The 18787-nt window shown below is 44.8% G+C and overlaps 1 protein-coding gene across 1 annotated transcript in view; it reads left to right on the forward strand.

Moving 5' to 3' along the window:
- The window catches only part of si:dkey-82f1.1 (DENN domain-containing protein 2A), a 51192-nt gene that overhangs the window by 15421 nt on the left and 16984 nt on the right, over positions 1-18787 (forward strand). Inside the window, exons 2-3 of the mRNA XM_014169829.3 lie at positions 13522-13608; positions 16103-17137. Coding sequence (XP_014025304.1) covers positions 13523-13608; positions 16103-17137 — 1121 coding nt within the window. The 5' untranslated portion in view covers position 13522. The remainder of the gene's footprint in view (positions 1-13521; positions 13609-16102; positions 17138-18787) is intronic.

Raw genomic sequence — 18787 nt, forward strand, 5'->3', positions numbered from 1 at the left:
CTGAGCTGTAGTCAATGAATAGCATTCTCACAATAGTGTTCCTTTTGTCCAGGTGGGAAAGGGCAGTGTGGAGTGCAATAGAGATTGCATCATCTGTGGATCGGTTTGGGCGGTATGCAAATTGGAGTGGGTCTAGAGTTTCTGGGATAATGGTGTTGAAGTGAGCCATTACCAACCTTTCAAAGCACTTCATGGCTATGGACTTGAGTGCAACGGGTCTGTAGTCATTTAGGCAGGTTGCCTTTGTGTTCTTGGGCACAGGGACTATGGTGGTCTGCTTGAAACATGTTGGTATTACAGACTCAATCAGGGACATGTTGAAAATGTCAGTGAAGACACCTGCCAGTTGGTCAGCACATGCCCGGAGCAAACGTCCTGGTAATCCGTCTGGCCCCGCAGCCTTGTGTATGTAGACCTGTTTAAAGGTCTTACTCACGTCGGCTATGAAGAGCGTGATCAAACAGTCGTCCGGAACAGCTGATGCTCTCATGCAAGCCTCAGTGTTGCTTTGCCTCGAAGCAAGCAAACAACTGATTTAGCTCGACTGGTAGGCTCGTGTCACTGGGCAGCTCGCGGCTGTGCTTCCCTTTGTAGTCTGTAATAGTTTGCAAGCCCTGCCACATAAGACGAGCATCGGAGCTGATGTAGTATGATTCAATCTTAGCCCTGTATTGACGCTTTGCCTGTTTGGTGGTTCGTCGCAGGGCATAGCAGGATTTCTTGTAAGCTTCCAGGTTAGAGTCCCGCACTTTGAAAGCGGCAGCACCCTTTAGCTCAGTGCGAATGTTGTGTTGCCTGTAATCCATGGCTTCTGGTTGGGGTATGTACGTACAGTCACTGTGGGGACGACGTCCTCGATGCACTTATTGATAAAACCAGTGACTGATGTGGTGTACTCCTCAATACCATCGGAGGAATCCCGGAACATGTTCCAGTCTGTGATAGCAAAACAGTCCTGTAGTTTAGCATGTGCTTCATCTGACTATTTTTTTGTAGACCGAGTCACTGGTGCTTCCTGCTTTAATTTTTGCTTGTAAGCAGGAATCAGGAGGATAGAGTTGTGGTCGGATTTATCAAACGGAGGGTGAGGGAGAGCTTTGTACGCGTCTCTGTGTGTGGAGTACAGGTGATCTAGAGTTTTTTTCCTCTGGTTGCACATTTAACATGTTGATGTTAACAACAAGCTACACGCCAGTTGGCTACCGGGCTTTTTTATGGTTTGCATCGTGCACATCATAAAACTACACTGAAAAGTTTGCTTTATGAAATGAATCATTAGAAATGACATGGTATTTTTTATTATTTATTTTTTCACCTTTATTTAACCAGGTAGGCCAGTTGAGAACAAGTTCTCATTTACAACTGAGACCTGGCCAAGATAAAGCAAAGCAGTGAGACAACAACATCAACACAGTGTTACACATGGAATAAACAAACATACAGTCAATAACACAATAGAAAAAAACTATATACAGTGTGTGCAAATGTAATAAGATTAGGGAGGTAAGGCAATAAATAGGCCATAGTGACGAAATAATTACAATATAGCATTAACACTGGAGTGATAGATGTGCAGATGATGTGCAAGTAGAGATACTGGGGTGCAAAAGAGAAAAAAAGAACAACATGGGGATAACGTAATTGGGTGGGCTATTTGCAGATGGGCTGTCTACAGGTGCAATGATCGGTAAGCTGCTCTGACAGCTGATGCTTAAAGTTAATGAGGGAGATATAAGTCTCTAGCTTTCCGTTCCAGTCATTGGCAGCAGAGAACTGTAAGGAAAGGCGGCCAAAGGACGTGTTGGCTTTGGGGATGACCAGTGAAATATACCTGATGTATATCCTTGTATGTAACAATGTCACATGGATATTCAAATTTCATTTAGAAAAAGCCTTTTCAGTGTTAAAATCTATAATAGGCTAGAATTTTTTTTCTCGCAAAAAATTATGTTCACACAAAAATTGGAATACTAATGTCCGTTCAGATATTCTAATATTCTAATAACTGTACACATCCCTACTTTCTATACTTACGACCAAGGAGTAGAGTTGAGCCTACACCAGTTTTCTTCTTCTTATTATTATTTTCTCTGCTTATCAGACCGTGATGTCAGTAACTTCACCCTAAACCTCTGCATCTGGAGCCTAGTCTTTAAGCACATTGTTAGCCTGCTAGCCACACCATTTTCAGCGCCAGTCGGATGTGGAATGGCTGCACTAGGAACAGAAGAGAAGCCCTTACTATTAAAAGCCTGTTACGGTTTCCTGGCTGATAACTGTGGGGTTTTCTGCACATTTACAAGCTCAGCTCTGACAGGTGGAGAGGAATCAGGCCTTTTTCATCGACCATGGAACCTCCTTCTGTATCCTTGTGGAGAGCAGAGCAGAGGAACTGTCCCATTTGTCAAAAGAGGTCTCTGAGTTCTCACTGCGGGAGTTTATCTGCCTACACCATAGTGAGGTGGGATGGCGAGGGCACAGGAAGTAGTGCCCTTAACCCACATCCTGCCATCCACACTTCCTCTCTGTCTAAGTGTCTGTCATCAAAAAACACAAGGACAAACAAAACAATACATGGCTTCTGAAATGGCAGAGTGGTTAGTCTCTGGGGTTATGGCTGTTCATTATAATTACTCTACATCCTGTGAGGTTGGCTATTGGGGACCCATTGTGGTAATGTTTCATTCACTCTTACAGTTTTTTTGTGGGGTAGACACTAAACACTCTTGTCATAGAAGGGACTACTTACAGTTGTATGCAGGTAGCCTAGTGGTTAGAGCTTTGGGCTAGTAGCTGAAAGGTTGCTGGATCAAATCCCACAGCTGACAAGGTAAAAATCTGTTGTTCTGCCTATGAGCAAGGCAGTTAACCCACTCTTCCCCTTTTCGCCGTAGATGTCGAATATGGCCCCCCGTACCTCTCTGATTCAGAGGGTTTGGGTTAAATGTGGAAAACACATTTCAGTTGAATGCATTCAGTTGTACAACTGACTAGGCATTCCCCTTATACATTACATGCGGTACTTGGGTGTGAAAAATACATGTCAAGGTTATTTTTAGATTGGATTGAAACATTGTGTTGTTTATGCTATCCTCTTGAGTTCCTGTCTCATTCTGTGGCGAACCTAGTTTTGTTTCTGTCTGCTGTCCATCCTTTACCAATGGCTAACAATGGAGGGAGGAGGCAGAGGCGACAGGGCTGAGCAGGGGCACTACATGCTAGGGGGAGTCCCGCTGGGCCTGGGCAGCGGGGGGGGGGGGGGGGGGGGGGGTGTGTGTGTGTGTGTGTGTGTGTGTGTGTGTGTGTGTGTGTGTGTCCTCTGAGTTCCCTTGGGTCGCCTAATAGGGATGTTTACTACATCCAGTTAGGAAATGCAGGGATGGTTGGAGAGGGGTAGATGGCAAGGGAGAGAGAGAGAGAGAGGGAGAGAGAGAGAGAGAGAGAGGGAGAGAGAGAGAGAGAGAGAGAGAGAGAGACGGGATAAAAAGAGTGAGAGGGGGAAGGACAGGGAGAGAGAAGTCCAGAGGCCTGTTGCACTTACGGTCGACCTGCTTGGCTGCTAGCCAGACCCCTGCTATGGAATCAGCTTGGGAAAGAAGCTGGGGCCCAGGACAGGACAGGCAGTAGAGAGGGGGAGGAGGGGAGAGAGCGAGACTGACTGAAATTCCATTGTTTATTTGCCCACCCCCTCTTCCTTCACTCCCTCATACAGCCTTCACCTTCACCAGCCTCTCTCCCCCCTCTCATGAATCTCTGTCAGACTGAAGCAGGTCAAGTCAGCATGTGATCCGGTGAAATCCCCAGCACATCATTTGAACCGGCACATCGTGTCATATCTTGCTTGTGATCCTGCAGGGCTGACAGCAAATTGGCTGAGCATTACCTCTGGCATACTCTTGAACGCTAGGAGTAGTTCCTTCAGAGTAAAAAGAAAGACAGGATTAGAAATCCCTCTATCCCTCCATCCCTCCCTCTCTCTCCCACATACATCCCATCATATTGCTTTCCTACAGTGAAGGAAAGGGATGGGAAGAAAGAAAGAAAATCATGTTTGCAAAGTTCACTGTTCCGCAGAGAGCTTGCTAAATGTGAAGTGGTGCGTTAAATTGATTGCAGACGAGGCTTTAGCATGTGTTAAAGAAAACCACATCGTGTGAGGATGTATAAGGCCCTACACTGAGAGAGAGAGAGAGAGAGAGAGAGACAGAGAGCGAAAAAAACCTGCAAATCTCTTCTGCAGTTTTGAGCAGCTCTCTCCATCTGGCTCTGCTGCTCTGCTACTGTAGTCCGTCTCCTTGGGGCAGCAATTAGAGTTCAACCACTATAGTGAATCATCATCCAGGACAGTCCCTCTTTGGCGTAGTGGCCCTTCTGGCTAGCTGGGATATCTGGGGCCTTGTCCTTTTTAGGTATGTGGAAATTACTGGGCGCTCCCCTATTCTGGAGGCTCCCTGAGAAGAGAGGTGATGTCATGGCGTTAGTTCCTACGGGACAGGACGGTCAGTAGGATGAAATCTTTATGTGAAGCAGCTGTGAAGAGCTCCAGGCAGGCCTCCAGAGCTCTAAGACACTGGCCATGCAGATAAAACTGACAACCCTACTCACAATAGCGAGACTTATCACTGGCAATATTACTGACAACTCCACTGACCACTTCAAGACTTCACACTGACAACAGAACAGACAACAGCAAGACTCAACACTGACAACAGAACTGAAAACAGCAAGACTCAGCACTGACAACAGAACTCACAACAGCAAGACTCAGCACTGACAACAGAACTGAAAACAGCAAGACTCAGCACTGACAACAGAACGCACAACAGCAAGACTCAGCACTGACAACAGAACTGACAACAGCAAGACTCAACACTGACAACAGCAAGACTCAGCACTGACAACAGAACCGACAACAGCAAGACTCAACACTGACAATACAGGACCTTTTATTTATTTATTTTTATTTAACTAGGCAAGTCAGTTAAGAACAAATTCTTATTTGGGGCAGAACGACAGATTTTTATCTTGTCAGCTCAGGGATTCAATCTAGCAACCTTTAGGCTAGTGGCCCAATGCTCTAACCGCTAGGCTACCTGCCTCCCTCAGCACTGACACTGAACATCACTTCAGGGACCTTCTAGATAATTTCACTGACATCACCAGAGCTCATCACATCAAGTCATAAATGCTGATTCCACACCAATAAACACACCAGTCATACTGGCAACTGACAAAATCACTGACAAGCCCATGGCTAACTCACTGTGAGGCGCCGGGAGGTTCCGCGAGGCAACAGGAATGCAGACTCGTATTTAGTCAGATGTCTTGAAAATCAGGAATCTGAAGTTGACAGTGGAGAGTCTCAATTGTGCTATTGTTGTGGAATGTCATGATGCCTCCTCTTTGCTATTATTGTCTGTTTCCTTGACCTGGCTGCATGTATCCTGGGTTGTATTCACTATGACCCGGTTTTGTTCGTGTCTCATGTAAAGCAGGACAAGTTCCTCTGTGAAAGGCTGTCCAGGCCATCAGTGGGTTAGCTAGTCAGTGTGCCGCTGATATTGTCCACATTGCTCAGGCAGGTCAGGCCCAATAGTGTGATTTGTGTAGGTTACAGCAGTGTTTGTCTGCAGCTCTTTGTGTAACAGGGATTTACAACATCAACGCAGATGGTCACAGTCCCCCATCTCTTCTTTGAACACATCCTATGCTCCCCTTCTCTTCCCTCTCTTTTCTACACACATGTACCAGTGAATATATCACCCGCTCATACAACACTCAAACATTTTTGTTTTTCACAAACACACTTGAATACATCACGCACAAACACACATGCAGTACGAGTCAAAGGTTTGGACACACCCAACTCATTCCAGGGTTTTTCTTTATTTTTACTATTTTCTACATTGTAGAATAATAGTGAAGACATCAAAACTATGAAATAACACATATGGAATCATGTAGTAACCAAAAAAGTGTTAAACAAATCTAAATCTATTTTATATTTGAGGTTCTTCATAACAAATCCAACAGGACAGCAGGAGATTCCGATCAGCGGATGGATGGTCACTGGGTATCTGGAGGCGGCTACAGTTACATAAACAACACAGGAGTGAGCCTAGTAGGAAACTGCAGGGGGTTGGAGTCACTGTAAGACAAGGAAGATGGTATGTGAATGTTAATATAGGGACATAAGGTCGATAACATGTATTTAGTATGTATGTACAGTACCAGTCAAAAGTTTGGACACACCTACTCATTCAAGAGTTTTTCTTCATTTTTACTATTTTCTACATTGTAAAATAATAGTGAAGACATAAAAACTATGACATAACACATATGGAATCATGTAGTAACCAACATTTTTTAAACAAATCAAAATATATTTTATATTTGAGATTCTTCAAAGTAGCCACCCTTTGCCTTGATAACATCTTTGCACACTCTTTGTATTCTCTCAACCAGCTTCATGATGTAGTCACCTGGAATTCATTTCAATTAACAGGTGTGCCTTGTTAAAAGATAATTTGTGGAATTTCTTTCCTTAATGCATTTGAGCCAATCAGTTGTGTTGTGACAAGGTAGGGGTGGTAAACAGAAGAGAGCCCTATTTGGTAAAAGACCAAGTCCATATTATGGCAAGAACAGCTCAAATTTGGCGCTCCCGAGTGGTGCAGTGGTCTAAGACACTGCATCTCAGTGCAAAGGCATCGTTGCAGTACCTGGTTCAAATCTAGGCTGCATCACATCTGGCTGTGATTTGGAGTCCCATAGGGTGGCGCACAATTGGCCCAGCGTTGTCCGGGTTTGGCCAGGGTAGGCTGTCATTGTAAATAAGAATTTGTTCTTAATGGACTTGCCTGGTTAAATAAATAAAAAAAGAAAAGTTGTTATGCAACTGATGGGTCCTGATACCCTGCTGCTGACCCTATCTCTCTTGCTCCAATGGATTTAGTTACCACAGTAACAGCCCAGGCACCAATACAACTGCCTGGCAACACTGTCAGATTTACAGCATTATTAGGTATGGATTCACTGCCTGTCACATTCAGAGTGAAGGGGAGTTTCATATGGAGCTGCCTGCTAGTGCCAGGTTTGATGACTCATTCAGAAACCTGGAGCCTGTAATGGTCAACATGAGTTACACTCAACATTCAACTCAACAATAAAGTGTTGCTCAGGGTCCATGGAACAAGTTCAACTGTAGGGAATACTGTGCTTCAGTGAGCCAAACAGAACTCATAGAACAGCACTTTGTATTCTCACCCTGGGGCTCAAAACAATGAATGACAGCTGGAACCCTCAACTTATTCACAGTGTAACATTATACTCATAATATTCTTCACAATATCTACTTTCCTTCCCTCTTTCCTCTCTCTCTCCCTCCATTTACTCTCTCCTCCCCTCTGTTCTCCTCCTCTGTGATGCTCACCCCCCTCTTGCTGACCCAGAAAATAAATTAAATGTAAAACTACACTTCATTTTTCTGAGGTTACATACATTCTTCTTATGTCCCCTCCCCCCATCCCCGTCCACTGGAGTTCTATTCTGATTTTTTCCCCTGTTTGGTTTCAGTAGAGAAAGAAGAGGCAGAAGAGAGGGAAGGGGGGAAAAATGTTGATGTTTCCCCTCAAACATGTAACCAGTGCTTAGCTCACAGCTGAAAATAATTTGGGTCTGCAGGCTGGCAGGCGAGGGGCTGAAACAAACCTCCTCCTCTCTCTCTGGGGGCTAGCCCAGTACTGCTCCAACAGATACCAGAGAGTGGGAGAAAGGGAGGAGAGAGGGAGGGAGGAGTAGAGAGAGAAAGAGAAACTGAAAGAGAGACAGACAGATAAACCTCTTAACCATAACCAAGTACATTTTATCAGCCAAAAGCATAATTTCTCCACAGTGTCAAGTTATAATTACACACTTAAGTGAAGAAAAAAAAAACAACCCCTGAGCTGTGCAGTTTCAAAAAGCTGGACAGACCCACTGGGCCAATTACACAGTTGACTCAGCCAAGGAATAGTTCAGCGAGTCAACAACTTTAACGTAATTCAGCCAAATTGTGACTTGTTCAGCTGTTCTGGGGACAGCAATGTGTGGAATTTGACCCGACTGGGGAGGCAATCGCTGCATATTGAGGGTTGGGGAGGGATGGCAGCAGGGTTAGCTGATGCATATTTATTGGGGGTTGAGGGAGCGTTTGTTGGAGTGGGCAGTGCTCAGGAAATGTTTAACGGCCCATGGATGCCTTGAAGCCCTCTAGCACATCTGTTCACGCACGCACACACACACGCACATTCCCCTATCTGTTGGACGCTGTCTTTCCAGCTACGTGTGTGTGTGACATGCGTGCGTGCATGTCTGTCCGTCCAGCTGTCTGTCTGTCCGTCTACCCGCCTGTCTGTCTGTCTCTGTCTGTCAGTGTTTACTCACACCAGACTTGAAGACAAAGTGCTAACAGGCGTTTGCCCAGACTCGTCCCCTGCCATGTTAACACCTGGGCCAAATCAGGGGCCGAGACCTGGGGCCAAATTCAAGCCAGGTCACTTTATCAGTGTTTATGGGCCTAGTTGTTGAGTGCTCTGCTTTGGCCAGGTCCCAAATAGCACCCTTTTCGTAATTCCCTATGTAGTGCACTACTTTTGATCAGGACCCATAGGGCTCTGGTCAAAACTAGTGCACTATATAGGGAATATGCTACCATTTAGGACATATCCCCAGTCTGCATTGGGACTGGGAGCATAGTAACTGTGAGATGAGGGACTTAGAGCTTGTGTGGTTACGGCCCAACAAGTCCTGGCTTCATGCTTTGACTAATGGACCAAGTAATGATTTCAAACTGGCTCAGCATGTCTTTCACACTAACCTTGGCACTGTTTTTTGGATGGAGGGGTAACAAACTAAAACAATATGGGTCAGAACCTCTGTTAAAAACATTCCAGGTCCTTGCTTGAGAGATTTTGGAGAGGTAGTCAGTGAAGAGGATAGATTGTGTGATACAGTAGGTTATCAAGTCAACAACGTTCCTCTCAAGTTGAACTGAATTCCCCTTCTTCTGGGTTGGAATGTTGCTGACGTTTTCTTAATTGGCCTTAATTGCATTACAGTACATGGGGGAATTTCCAGTATTTTCCAAATGTTTCCTTCTGTGTGCCAGATGGACTCAGAGTCGTCTCTTTTGTTTACTCCTGCAGGTTCAACATCATTTAAATCTTTATTTTCAAGTGTATCCTCCAATTACTAATCAAGTAGGGATCTAGGAACTGCAGTTTGGGGCGATGCCTCAGAACCCGTGTGGTCTGTTCCTCTGCAGTCTGGGATTAGGGGAGTTTCATGGCTCAGAAATCAGCTAGAGGCTTAAAACCAGTATACACCCCATTATTCTGTATGACTCCTAGTATTTACTTATGTCTCAAAGGAGGCGTGACAACAACGTGATTTGGAGGTATGGCTATGCAAGACTAGTCTCTGGGTGACAGGACAATTCTTTGACTGACTTGACTTAAACTCTTTTAAGGTACTCATGGGGAGCATACAGGTCATCCACAACACTCTGTTATTTAACAGATCAATAGCAAATAAAATAAAATGTTATTGGTCGTGTATACATATTTTGCTGATTGTAATCACAGGTGCAGAGAAATGCTTATGCATCTACCTCAAACAGTGCAGTATACCTAACAATACAAAACAATAAGCCAAATACCAGAAGTGAAGAAATATCAGAATGAACAATGTCAGAGTCCGGAATATAAATATGTATACAAGTGCTTTCAGAAAGTATTCATATCCCTTGACTTATTCCACATTTTGTTGTGTTACAGCCTGAATTCACCTATATCCCATTATGGCAAACTGAAAACATGTTTTTAGACATTTTGGCCAATTTATTGAAAATGAAATAAAGAAATATCTAATTTACATAAGTATCCACAACCGTGAGTCAAAACATGTTAGAATCACCGTTGGCAGCGATTACAGTCTTTATGGGTAAGTCTCTAAGAGCTTTGTACATCTGGATTGTACAATATCTGCAAGTTATTATTTTAAAAATTCTTCAAACTCACATTATAAGCGTAGCAATGCGCACACACTAGTAGCCTATAAGCGCAAATGTTGTAAAAGGCAATTAATTAGCGGAAAAACACTATTCTCAAGTGACCACAAATGAGCTGCGTATGTATGCCAGTTAGGCTCTACAACCGTTGTACAGCGTTTAGTTGTGATACAAACCTTATCAAAACATATAGGCCGATGGCCGGTTCGACAATGATTTGAAAAAGTCGCAAAAAAAAGGCATGCACTGTTTCTTGCCTTACTGCACACAAGCTGGGCGTCATTCACAAGTGATAATATATACATCACAAGTGATAGGTTAATATTGTCACCCATCAGACCGTTGTTGATTTAATCTTGTCTTTACATATACTAAATAATATATGTGTGAAATGTGTTTAATTTAGAATGGACCATTATCATGCACCGGTCTCGAAACAGGGGCAGGAAAAAAATAAAATAATTTTTTCGGGTACAGGAGAAAGAAATACAGCGAATGGAGGACGCTTTTCCTGTGGTTCACTTTCATGCCAGCCAGGCAGGCTATACTCCTGTTTTAAAGAGAAGCAATGTGCTTAATGTTAGGAAAGTTGAGATATAAATATAGCAGGCCTAGCCTATAGAAACCTGATGGGATCCTCCTCTTTTTTTGTATAGTTTTCTCATGCACATAGAAATGTTAGCCTATAGAAAGGTTGCGCAACATGAGCTCATGGGCTCTCATGAAGTGTTTGATTACAATTTTTATTACATTTTCATTGATGTCAGGGTGATGATAGGGACAATAGAGTGCTGAGTACCAGGCAGTTAGCAAGTTTGGTAGGCTACTAATGACCATCAGCAGCATCAGACCTTGGAAAATCCAAATTAGCCTACTGACTAGAATACAGTATATACTTTAAATATGAAGTGGGTAAAACAGCATGGAAACATTATTAAAGTGACCAGTGTTCAATGACTCTATGTACAGTGCATTTGGGACTTTTTCCACATTTTGTTGCATTACACCTTTAATCTAAAATATATATTTTTGTATCCCTCATCAATTTACACACAATTCCCCATAATGACAAAGCAAAAAAAAAAAATTGCATTTTTTTTCCCCATTTAAATAAAATGTAAAAAATAAATATCACATTTACATAACTATTCAGACCCTTTATTCGGTACTTTGTTGAAGCACCTTTGGTAGCGATTACAGCTTAGAGTCTTCTTGGGTATGACGCTACACCTCTGCAGATCCTCTCAAGCTCTGTCAGGTTGGATGGGGAGCGTCGCTGCACAGCTATTTTCAGGTCTCTCCAGAGATGTTCGATCGGGTTCAAGTCCGGGCTCTAGCTGGGCCACTCAAGGACATTCAGAGATTTGTCCCGAAGCCATGCCTGCATTGTCTTGGCTTGGTGCATGTCTCGCCCCAGTCTGAGGTCCTGGGTGCTCTGGAGCAGGTTTTCATTAAGGATTTCTCTGTACTTTGCTCTGTTCATCTTTCCCTCGATCCTGACTAGTCTCCCTGTCCCTGCCATTGAAAAACATCCCCACAGTATAATGCTGCCACCACCATGCTTCTTGTTTCTCATGGTCTGAGAGTCTTTTAGGTGTCTTTTGGCAAACTCCAAGTGGGCTGTCATGTGCCTTTTACTGAGGAGTGGCTTCCGTCTGGCCACTATACCATAAAGGCATGATTGGTTGACTGCTGTAGAGATGGTTGTTCTTCTGGAAGGTTCTCCCATCTCCACAGAGGAACTCTGGAGCTCTGTCAGGGTGACCATTGGGTTCTTGGTCACCTCCCTAACCAAGGCCCATCTACCACGATTGCTCAGTTTGGCCGGGCGGCCAACTCTAGGAAGAGTCTTGGTGGTTACAAAATCCCTCCGTTTAAGAATGATGGAGGTCACTATGTTCTTGGGGACCTTCAATGCTGCAGAAATGGCTTGGTACCATTCCCCAGATCTGTGCCTCGACGCAATCCTGTCTCGGAGCTCTACGGACAATTCCTTTGACCTCACGGCTTGGTTTTTGCTCTGACAGGTGCTGTCAACTATAGACAGTTGTGTGCCTTTCCAAATCATGTCCAGTCAAAAGAATTTACCACAGGTGCACTCCAATCAAGTTATAGAAACATCTCAAGGATGATCAATGGAAACAGGGTGTACCTGAGCTCAATTTCGAGTCTCATAGCAAAGGGTCTGAATAATAAAATATTTATGTTTTTATTTTTAATAAATGAGCAAAAATCCTATTTTCACTTTGTCATTATGGGGTATTGTGTTTAGATTGATATTTAAAACAAAATGTTTCATCAATTTTAGAATAAGGCTGTAACGTAACAAAATGTGGAAAAAGTCAAGGGGTCTGAATACTTTCCGAGAGTACCGGGTGGTAGCCGGCTAGACCAGTGTCTAAGGATCAGGACAGGGTACTGGCCGGAGGCCGGCTAGTGGTGACTGTTTAACGGTCTGATGGCCTGGATATAGAAGCTGTTTCTCAGTCTCTTGTTCCCAGCTTTGATGCACCTGTACTGTCTCCACCTTCTAGATGGTAGACGGGTGACCAGGCCCTGGCTCGGGTGGCTGAGGTCCTTGATGATCTTTTTTGCCTTCCTGTGACACTGGGTGCTGATGATGTCCTGGAGGGCAGGCAGTGTGCCCCCGGTGATGCCTTGGGCTGACTGCACCACACTCTAGAGAGACCTGCGGTTGCGGATGGCACAATTGCCGTACCAAGCGGTGATACAGCCCGACAGGATGCTTTCAATGGTGCATCTGTAGAGGTTTGTGAGGTCTTAGGGACCAAGCCGCTATTGTGCCTTCTTCACCACACTGTCGTACACGCCAAGGAACTTGAAGCTTTTCACCCTCTCCACTGCGGCCCCGTTGATTTGGAAGGGGGCGTCCTCTTTCTGCTGTCTCCTGTAGTCAACAATCAGCTCCTTCATTTTGTTGACAGTGAAGGAGAGGTTATTTTCCTAGAACATTGTTGGCAATCAGGCCTACCACTGTTGTGTCGACAGCAAAGTTGATGATTGAGTTGGAGACTTGCGTGGCCACGCATGGGTGAACAGGGAGTATAGGAGGGTGCTGGGTGTTGAAGATCAGCATGGCAGAGGTGTTGTTGCCTACCTTCACCACCTGGGGTTGGCCCATCAGGAAGTCCAGGACCCAGATGCACAGGGCGGGGTTCAGACCTAGGGTCCTGAGCTTAGTGATGATCTTAGAGGACACTATGGTGTTGAAGGCTGAGCTATAGTCGATGAACAGCATTCTTACATTGGTATTTCTATTGTCCAGATGGGATAAGGCAGTGTTCAGTGCAATGGTGATTGCGTCCTCCATGGATCAGTTAGGGCGGTATGCAAATTGTAGTGGGTCTAGGGTGTCAGATAAGGTGGAGGTGATATGATCCTTAACTAGCAGTCCAACTCTGCTAACTGGACTGTGTCGGTCTGTCTGTGTCTCTCTCTCTCTGTCATTCCAGGATGCCAGCTGCTAGCACAATGACTGGTGGGAGGGCCCTGCTGCTCTGTACCAACACTGACAACTGTATCTACCAATCAGTCAACGGGTATGTATTGCATTGCTACTGCCTGTATACATTTTACAATCCACTCCATGGAACCCCTTAGAAACCGTCTGAGGCCAACAGTGCCAGGCAGACTGTCCCATGTGGTGTTCCAACAATGGAAGGGCAGCAGGGCAAAGGTTTCCATCTGGCAGCTGGATACTGTTACTGGGCACCCTGCTGTCACTAGTGCTAGTGAAGCCCTTAGCCATAGATGGCACAGCTTAAAGAAATACCAAAATATTTGAAAAGTCCAATCAACAGAGATCAATTTTTCCCCCTCATGCAACTCCTCTTCACCCAGTTGAACCTGTTCCCCTTGTCTCCTCCTCTGTCTCCTCATTCTCTGTTGCTCCGCACCCACCTTCTGCCTCCACCGTTCCCCTCCCCACCCCTCCTTGTCTGTGGGTGAGAGGAAGTCTTCCCATAGTTCCCTGCTCTTAGCCAGGCTCTCTTTATGAAACTGGCCATTCCCCTGCCAAGAAGAAGAGAACACTATTGATCCCCCCTCCCTCCCTCCCTCCGTCTGTTGCTCTTCAACCCTCCTCTCCTCCCCTCTACTCGCACTCTCTTTCTCTTTTTCTTGGCTTTGCAGATTGACTTAGTTTCCCCCCTCTGCTGCTCCATGCTTCATAAAAACTATAGCCTCAACTGAAGGCAGAGAAAGCAAACTACTAATAAAACTATGAGAATCTGTCCCCCCCAAAATCAGTCACCTTTCCTTGTTGTCCATAATCGTAATTTTGTAATATTTCAACACCCTTTATCATTCAAATGTAAGGGAGTTGAAGGGAAATTGTAATATAGTTATGTTTTTTCACGAAGGCTGGTCTGAATGCTTGTCTAACTTCATCCAGTAATACAAACAAATCATCATCATCAGCATAGCTTCCTGTTTCTTCTCCTCTTTCCTATTAGCCATGTGTGGAATGTCATTCACCTATTTACCTTATAGCCTATAAGCACGGCACAAAAATGCACATTCCTCACGCTTGTTGTTCAACCCTGGGCTCACTCTTGGAATTATCACCTTCCTCTCTCTCAACCAATGGGCGTAAATCTTGGGATGTACTGTGTTCATATGTCAACTTACCCTTATTCTCTCATTTGCCGTTTTTCATCAACAGTTATTGACAACTATCCACCACCAGCTACCTTAAGCTCCGTCATTGGAACTCCTTTCCCCAAAAATTCCATATTGCCTTCCATCTTTGTTGTTCATTCAGTTAAGCCTGTACTCGATTGAACAGTCCGTTTCCTTTAAGTTTCCCTCAAAATTGCAGGACTTTTCATTTTCATATATACAATAATGCAATATCATCAGAAATTGCAGTCAGAGGCCATGTTTCCTCCGTCTGTTTTAAAGCCAAATCATTTGAACTGGCTTTGATCCAAGATGGAGTCAGTTAGTGGTTTAGCTTTAGTTTAGACAAGATGCATGCCTCTACCCCAGCCTCTCCATTTGCTGTGTACACTTTCATCCTCCCAGAAATGGCTGTGCTGCTTGTAAACTTTGACCTAAAACCTTGAGTTCAAACTGTCAGCACCCAGTCATCATGCAGAAATGACACAAATTGAGTTCTACTGGGGGTTGTAGTTTTACGAGAATTCCTACTCATTTACTCCATAAAATCAAGTTGTTTTGTATCTTACGTGGCGAGACAGTTATGACAGAGATATTATGTGGATATCCAGAATTAGGAGCTGTCAATAACTACAGTACTTTGTGTACTCAAATATATGTCCTTCTGAAAGCTGTCATGCACACTAATAACTCAATATTAAACTGATTAGGGCAGTAGGCCGAATATGGAAATAGTCCTGTAAACACCTTACTCTGCTTATCTTAATTGGCATAAGGTCAAAATCAAAGTGAGCATACGCCGGTTAAAACACCTGGTTTTCTGAGCAATCTTTTGAATTATTAGGACACGTAAACAGCATAATCGTGTTCCAGCGGAGTACTTGATCTGTGGATGTACCAGCAGCCGGTAGCCTCTTATTTGCGAGTGAAGTCAGTTCGGAAAAACTGAAACTTTGCATCATAGTTTTCACATACAAACTTTATATGTCCGACCTCAGAATCAAATAGGCTAAGAAAAAATGTCATGGTCATTGTGGTAGAATGTTTATTTTGATTGGTGATTTTCTACATTTATCAAAATGTATGATTTCAGATGTGTCCATGTAAACAGGATTATTAGGGAAATCGTTCTTGCAAAGCATGTAAATGTTTTAAACAAACTATTATATTAATCTGACAATCCACAATTGTATTCTTGTGTGCATTTAACCGTGCTCAGTAATTATATGTCCACTCATATGATAAATAGTGTGGTGCTCACTGTTATTTTCTCCAGGAAGGGTTTGGCACTGCTTTCTCTAATCTCTCTCTCTGTGTGTGTGTGTGTGTGTGTGTGTGTGTGTGTGTGTGTGTGTGTGTGTGTGTGTGTGTGTTTGTGTGTGTGTGTGTGTGTGTGTGTGTGTGTGTGTGCAGGCTTCAGTGCTGCGGCTTGAAGGTTGAGGCTCAGTCTGTGGTCCCCCAGCGGCCAGACGTGGTGTGCGGGGACAGGGACACCTCCAAGCGGCCCCTCTCTCCCCTTGTTTCCTCTCTGGACGGGCCAGGCACCATTGACACAATGCTCGCTCACAAAAGAACCACCTCAGACCCCCGCACCACCATGGAGAATGGACTGGGCGGCTGTAGCAAGCTCAACAAGACCCCGGCGGGTCTGAAGACCAGCGCCAGCATCCGGGACAAGATCTCCCAATGGGAGGGAAAGAAGGAGACCGCCCCTACCTCCTCTACCTCCCCTGTAGTTGGAAGTGGTCCATGCCCGCTGAACACAGCACAGAAGGAACCAGAGACTGTGCGAAAAAAGGAGACCACCAATACCTCAGAGGTCCACAGGTCCGACAGTAAGTGGTTGGCCAGCTGGGATGGGCAGGACTCTGGGAAGGAGAACTCAGGAAAGCTGGGGGATTTACGGCCTAAGTCTCCTGAGGGCCCCACTACCAGGGACAGAGAGGTGATACTGGATAGAGGACCCCTCAGAGGCAGTAGTAAATCCACTGAGACAGCCAAGGACAAGAAGTCTGTTTTGACTCACATTAAGAAACTGGAGCAGGCAATGAAAGAGGGTTCCACCAAGCCCTCCTTGGTGTTGCCTGGGAACTATTTCTGCCCCCCTTCCCAGGAGGAGCAGGAGGAGGCGGAGAGGAAGGGGAACGAGCCCATATTTGGGACGCTGGAAGTTGCGGGGTCAACGCGCCGGCGGAGGTCAGGTGACCCTGAGAACGTGTACACTGAGCCTGGCGCTGCCAGTCCCTCCATCAACCCCTTACCCAAACCCCAGCGCACCTTCCAGCACCACACCCCACCCAGCACCCCCGCCTCAGGCCTGGGCCTTGGCAAGGGGAGACGTAACCTGCCCCCTCTGCCCTCCATCCCCCCGCCTCCCCTACCCACCTGCCCCCCTCCAGGAGTCTGCAGGAGACCCTGGGCAGACAGAACCAGAGACAGCAGCAATAGGTAAGAGACCAGACAGAGATGAAATGAGACGGAAATGGGAGGGAATACAGCCCCCTCAGATTCAGATTAATTCATTGCTACACATCAAAAGGTTGGTGGTACAGTATTTTCTATCCGTGCAGCATTTTAAGTAAACTCTGACAAAGTTCTTAGTGACATCTTTGCCCGTACATGTTTTTCCCCAACCCCACATACTTTATCCTGTCATCCAGTTTAGCTTCTCATTCTGCACATCTGCAATGAATCAGAGGAGGGGGTGATGATGTCATCCTCATTCTACTCATCACAGCATTCTAGATGATGAGGTCATTGGTTGGAGCTGTGGAATGTACACATGGACCAATGAACCATGCCAAGAGTCTCCTGGCAGGAAACAATAACATATAACATTGTGTGTCTGTGGTCAAGTGGCCCTTGGAATATCAATGGCTTATGTTTGAGTAGTTCTATGGCTCTATCATAACATTGCATTAGAGCACCTTCCATTTTCACCTATGAGCAGCTAGCCATGAAGTGTCCGTGTGTAATGTGTGTTCGTAAACTGTCCTAGAAGAGACCCAAAAGGCGCATGTTGGCATTTATTTGGATGACTCATGTATTGGAGGCAGCTCTGAAAGGTAGTCACTAGCTGGCACAGCCACAAAGTCATAAAATCTGATTTGAAACCTAACCCTAACCTAAACCCTAACCTTAACCACAATGCTAACCTTAGTCCTAACCCTATATGTAAAATTAAAGACAAAAAGCACATTTTGGTTTTCAGGAATTTTGATAATACATTGCCAATTCTGACTTTATAGATGGCCTATCTAGTGGAAATCATTCATCCCAATAAACTCAACCTGCAAAAACAAAAGGCTTCTAAAGACACAATACATGTTTTCAAGTATCCAACGAAAGTACAAATGTGGATTCAAATGTTTCAATTGATTTCTTCAGTAGACTGCATTATTGTTAGCCCAAGTCTGGCTGTGTAACATTCCAAACCATATGTGGAGGCTTCACACTGCTGAGGTCTGTATTTTCCAAAAACTTTGTGAAGTCAACCTCAGTCATAGTGTTCCCAAAATGGCACCCTATTCCCTAAATAGTGCATTACTTTTGACCAGAGCCTATTTTGGACTCTGGTCAAAGGTAGTGCACTATACAGGGAATAGGGTGTCATGTTGGGTGCAGCCTTAGTCTTTCTCTAGGAGTTTTACAGTACAATAGCTGGGCTATTGGAAGAGATGCTGTCTGTTTCCCCACTGGGCCAGACTGTTAGGCAGCTCTGGAGAACACACAGAGACGGGCATTCAGAGCTGTCCAAGAGAAGAGTCTGTCTGTCTGTCTGTCTGTCTGTCTGTCTGTCTGTCTGTCTGTCTGTCTGTCTGTCTGTCTGTCTGTCTGTCTGTCTGTCTGTCTGTCTGTCTGTCTGTCTGTCTGTCTGTCTGTCTGTCTGTCTGTCTGTCTGTCTATCTGTCTCTTACACACAACACACGCATGCATGCAGGCACACACTACACACACACACACAAACACGCTTGCGCTCGCACACACCTTTTCCATCTACATAGATGGGTATTTATTCGAGACAGAAATAGGTGTCTTTCTTAGCTCTTACCCAGGTCCCAGAAGTAGAGAGAAAATATGCAAACAGTTCATCTTGCG

Source organism: Salmo salar, chromosome 23 (assembly GCF_965601325.2).
Source record: "Salmo salar chromosome 23, fSalSal1, whole genome shotgun sequence".
In the NCBI taxonomy this organism is placed as follows: domain Eukaryota; kingdom Metazoa; phylum Chordata; class Actinopteri; order Salmoniformes; family Salmonidae; genus Salmo; species Salmo salar.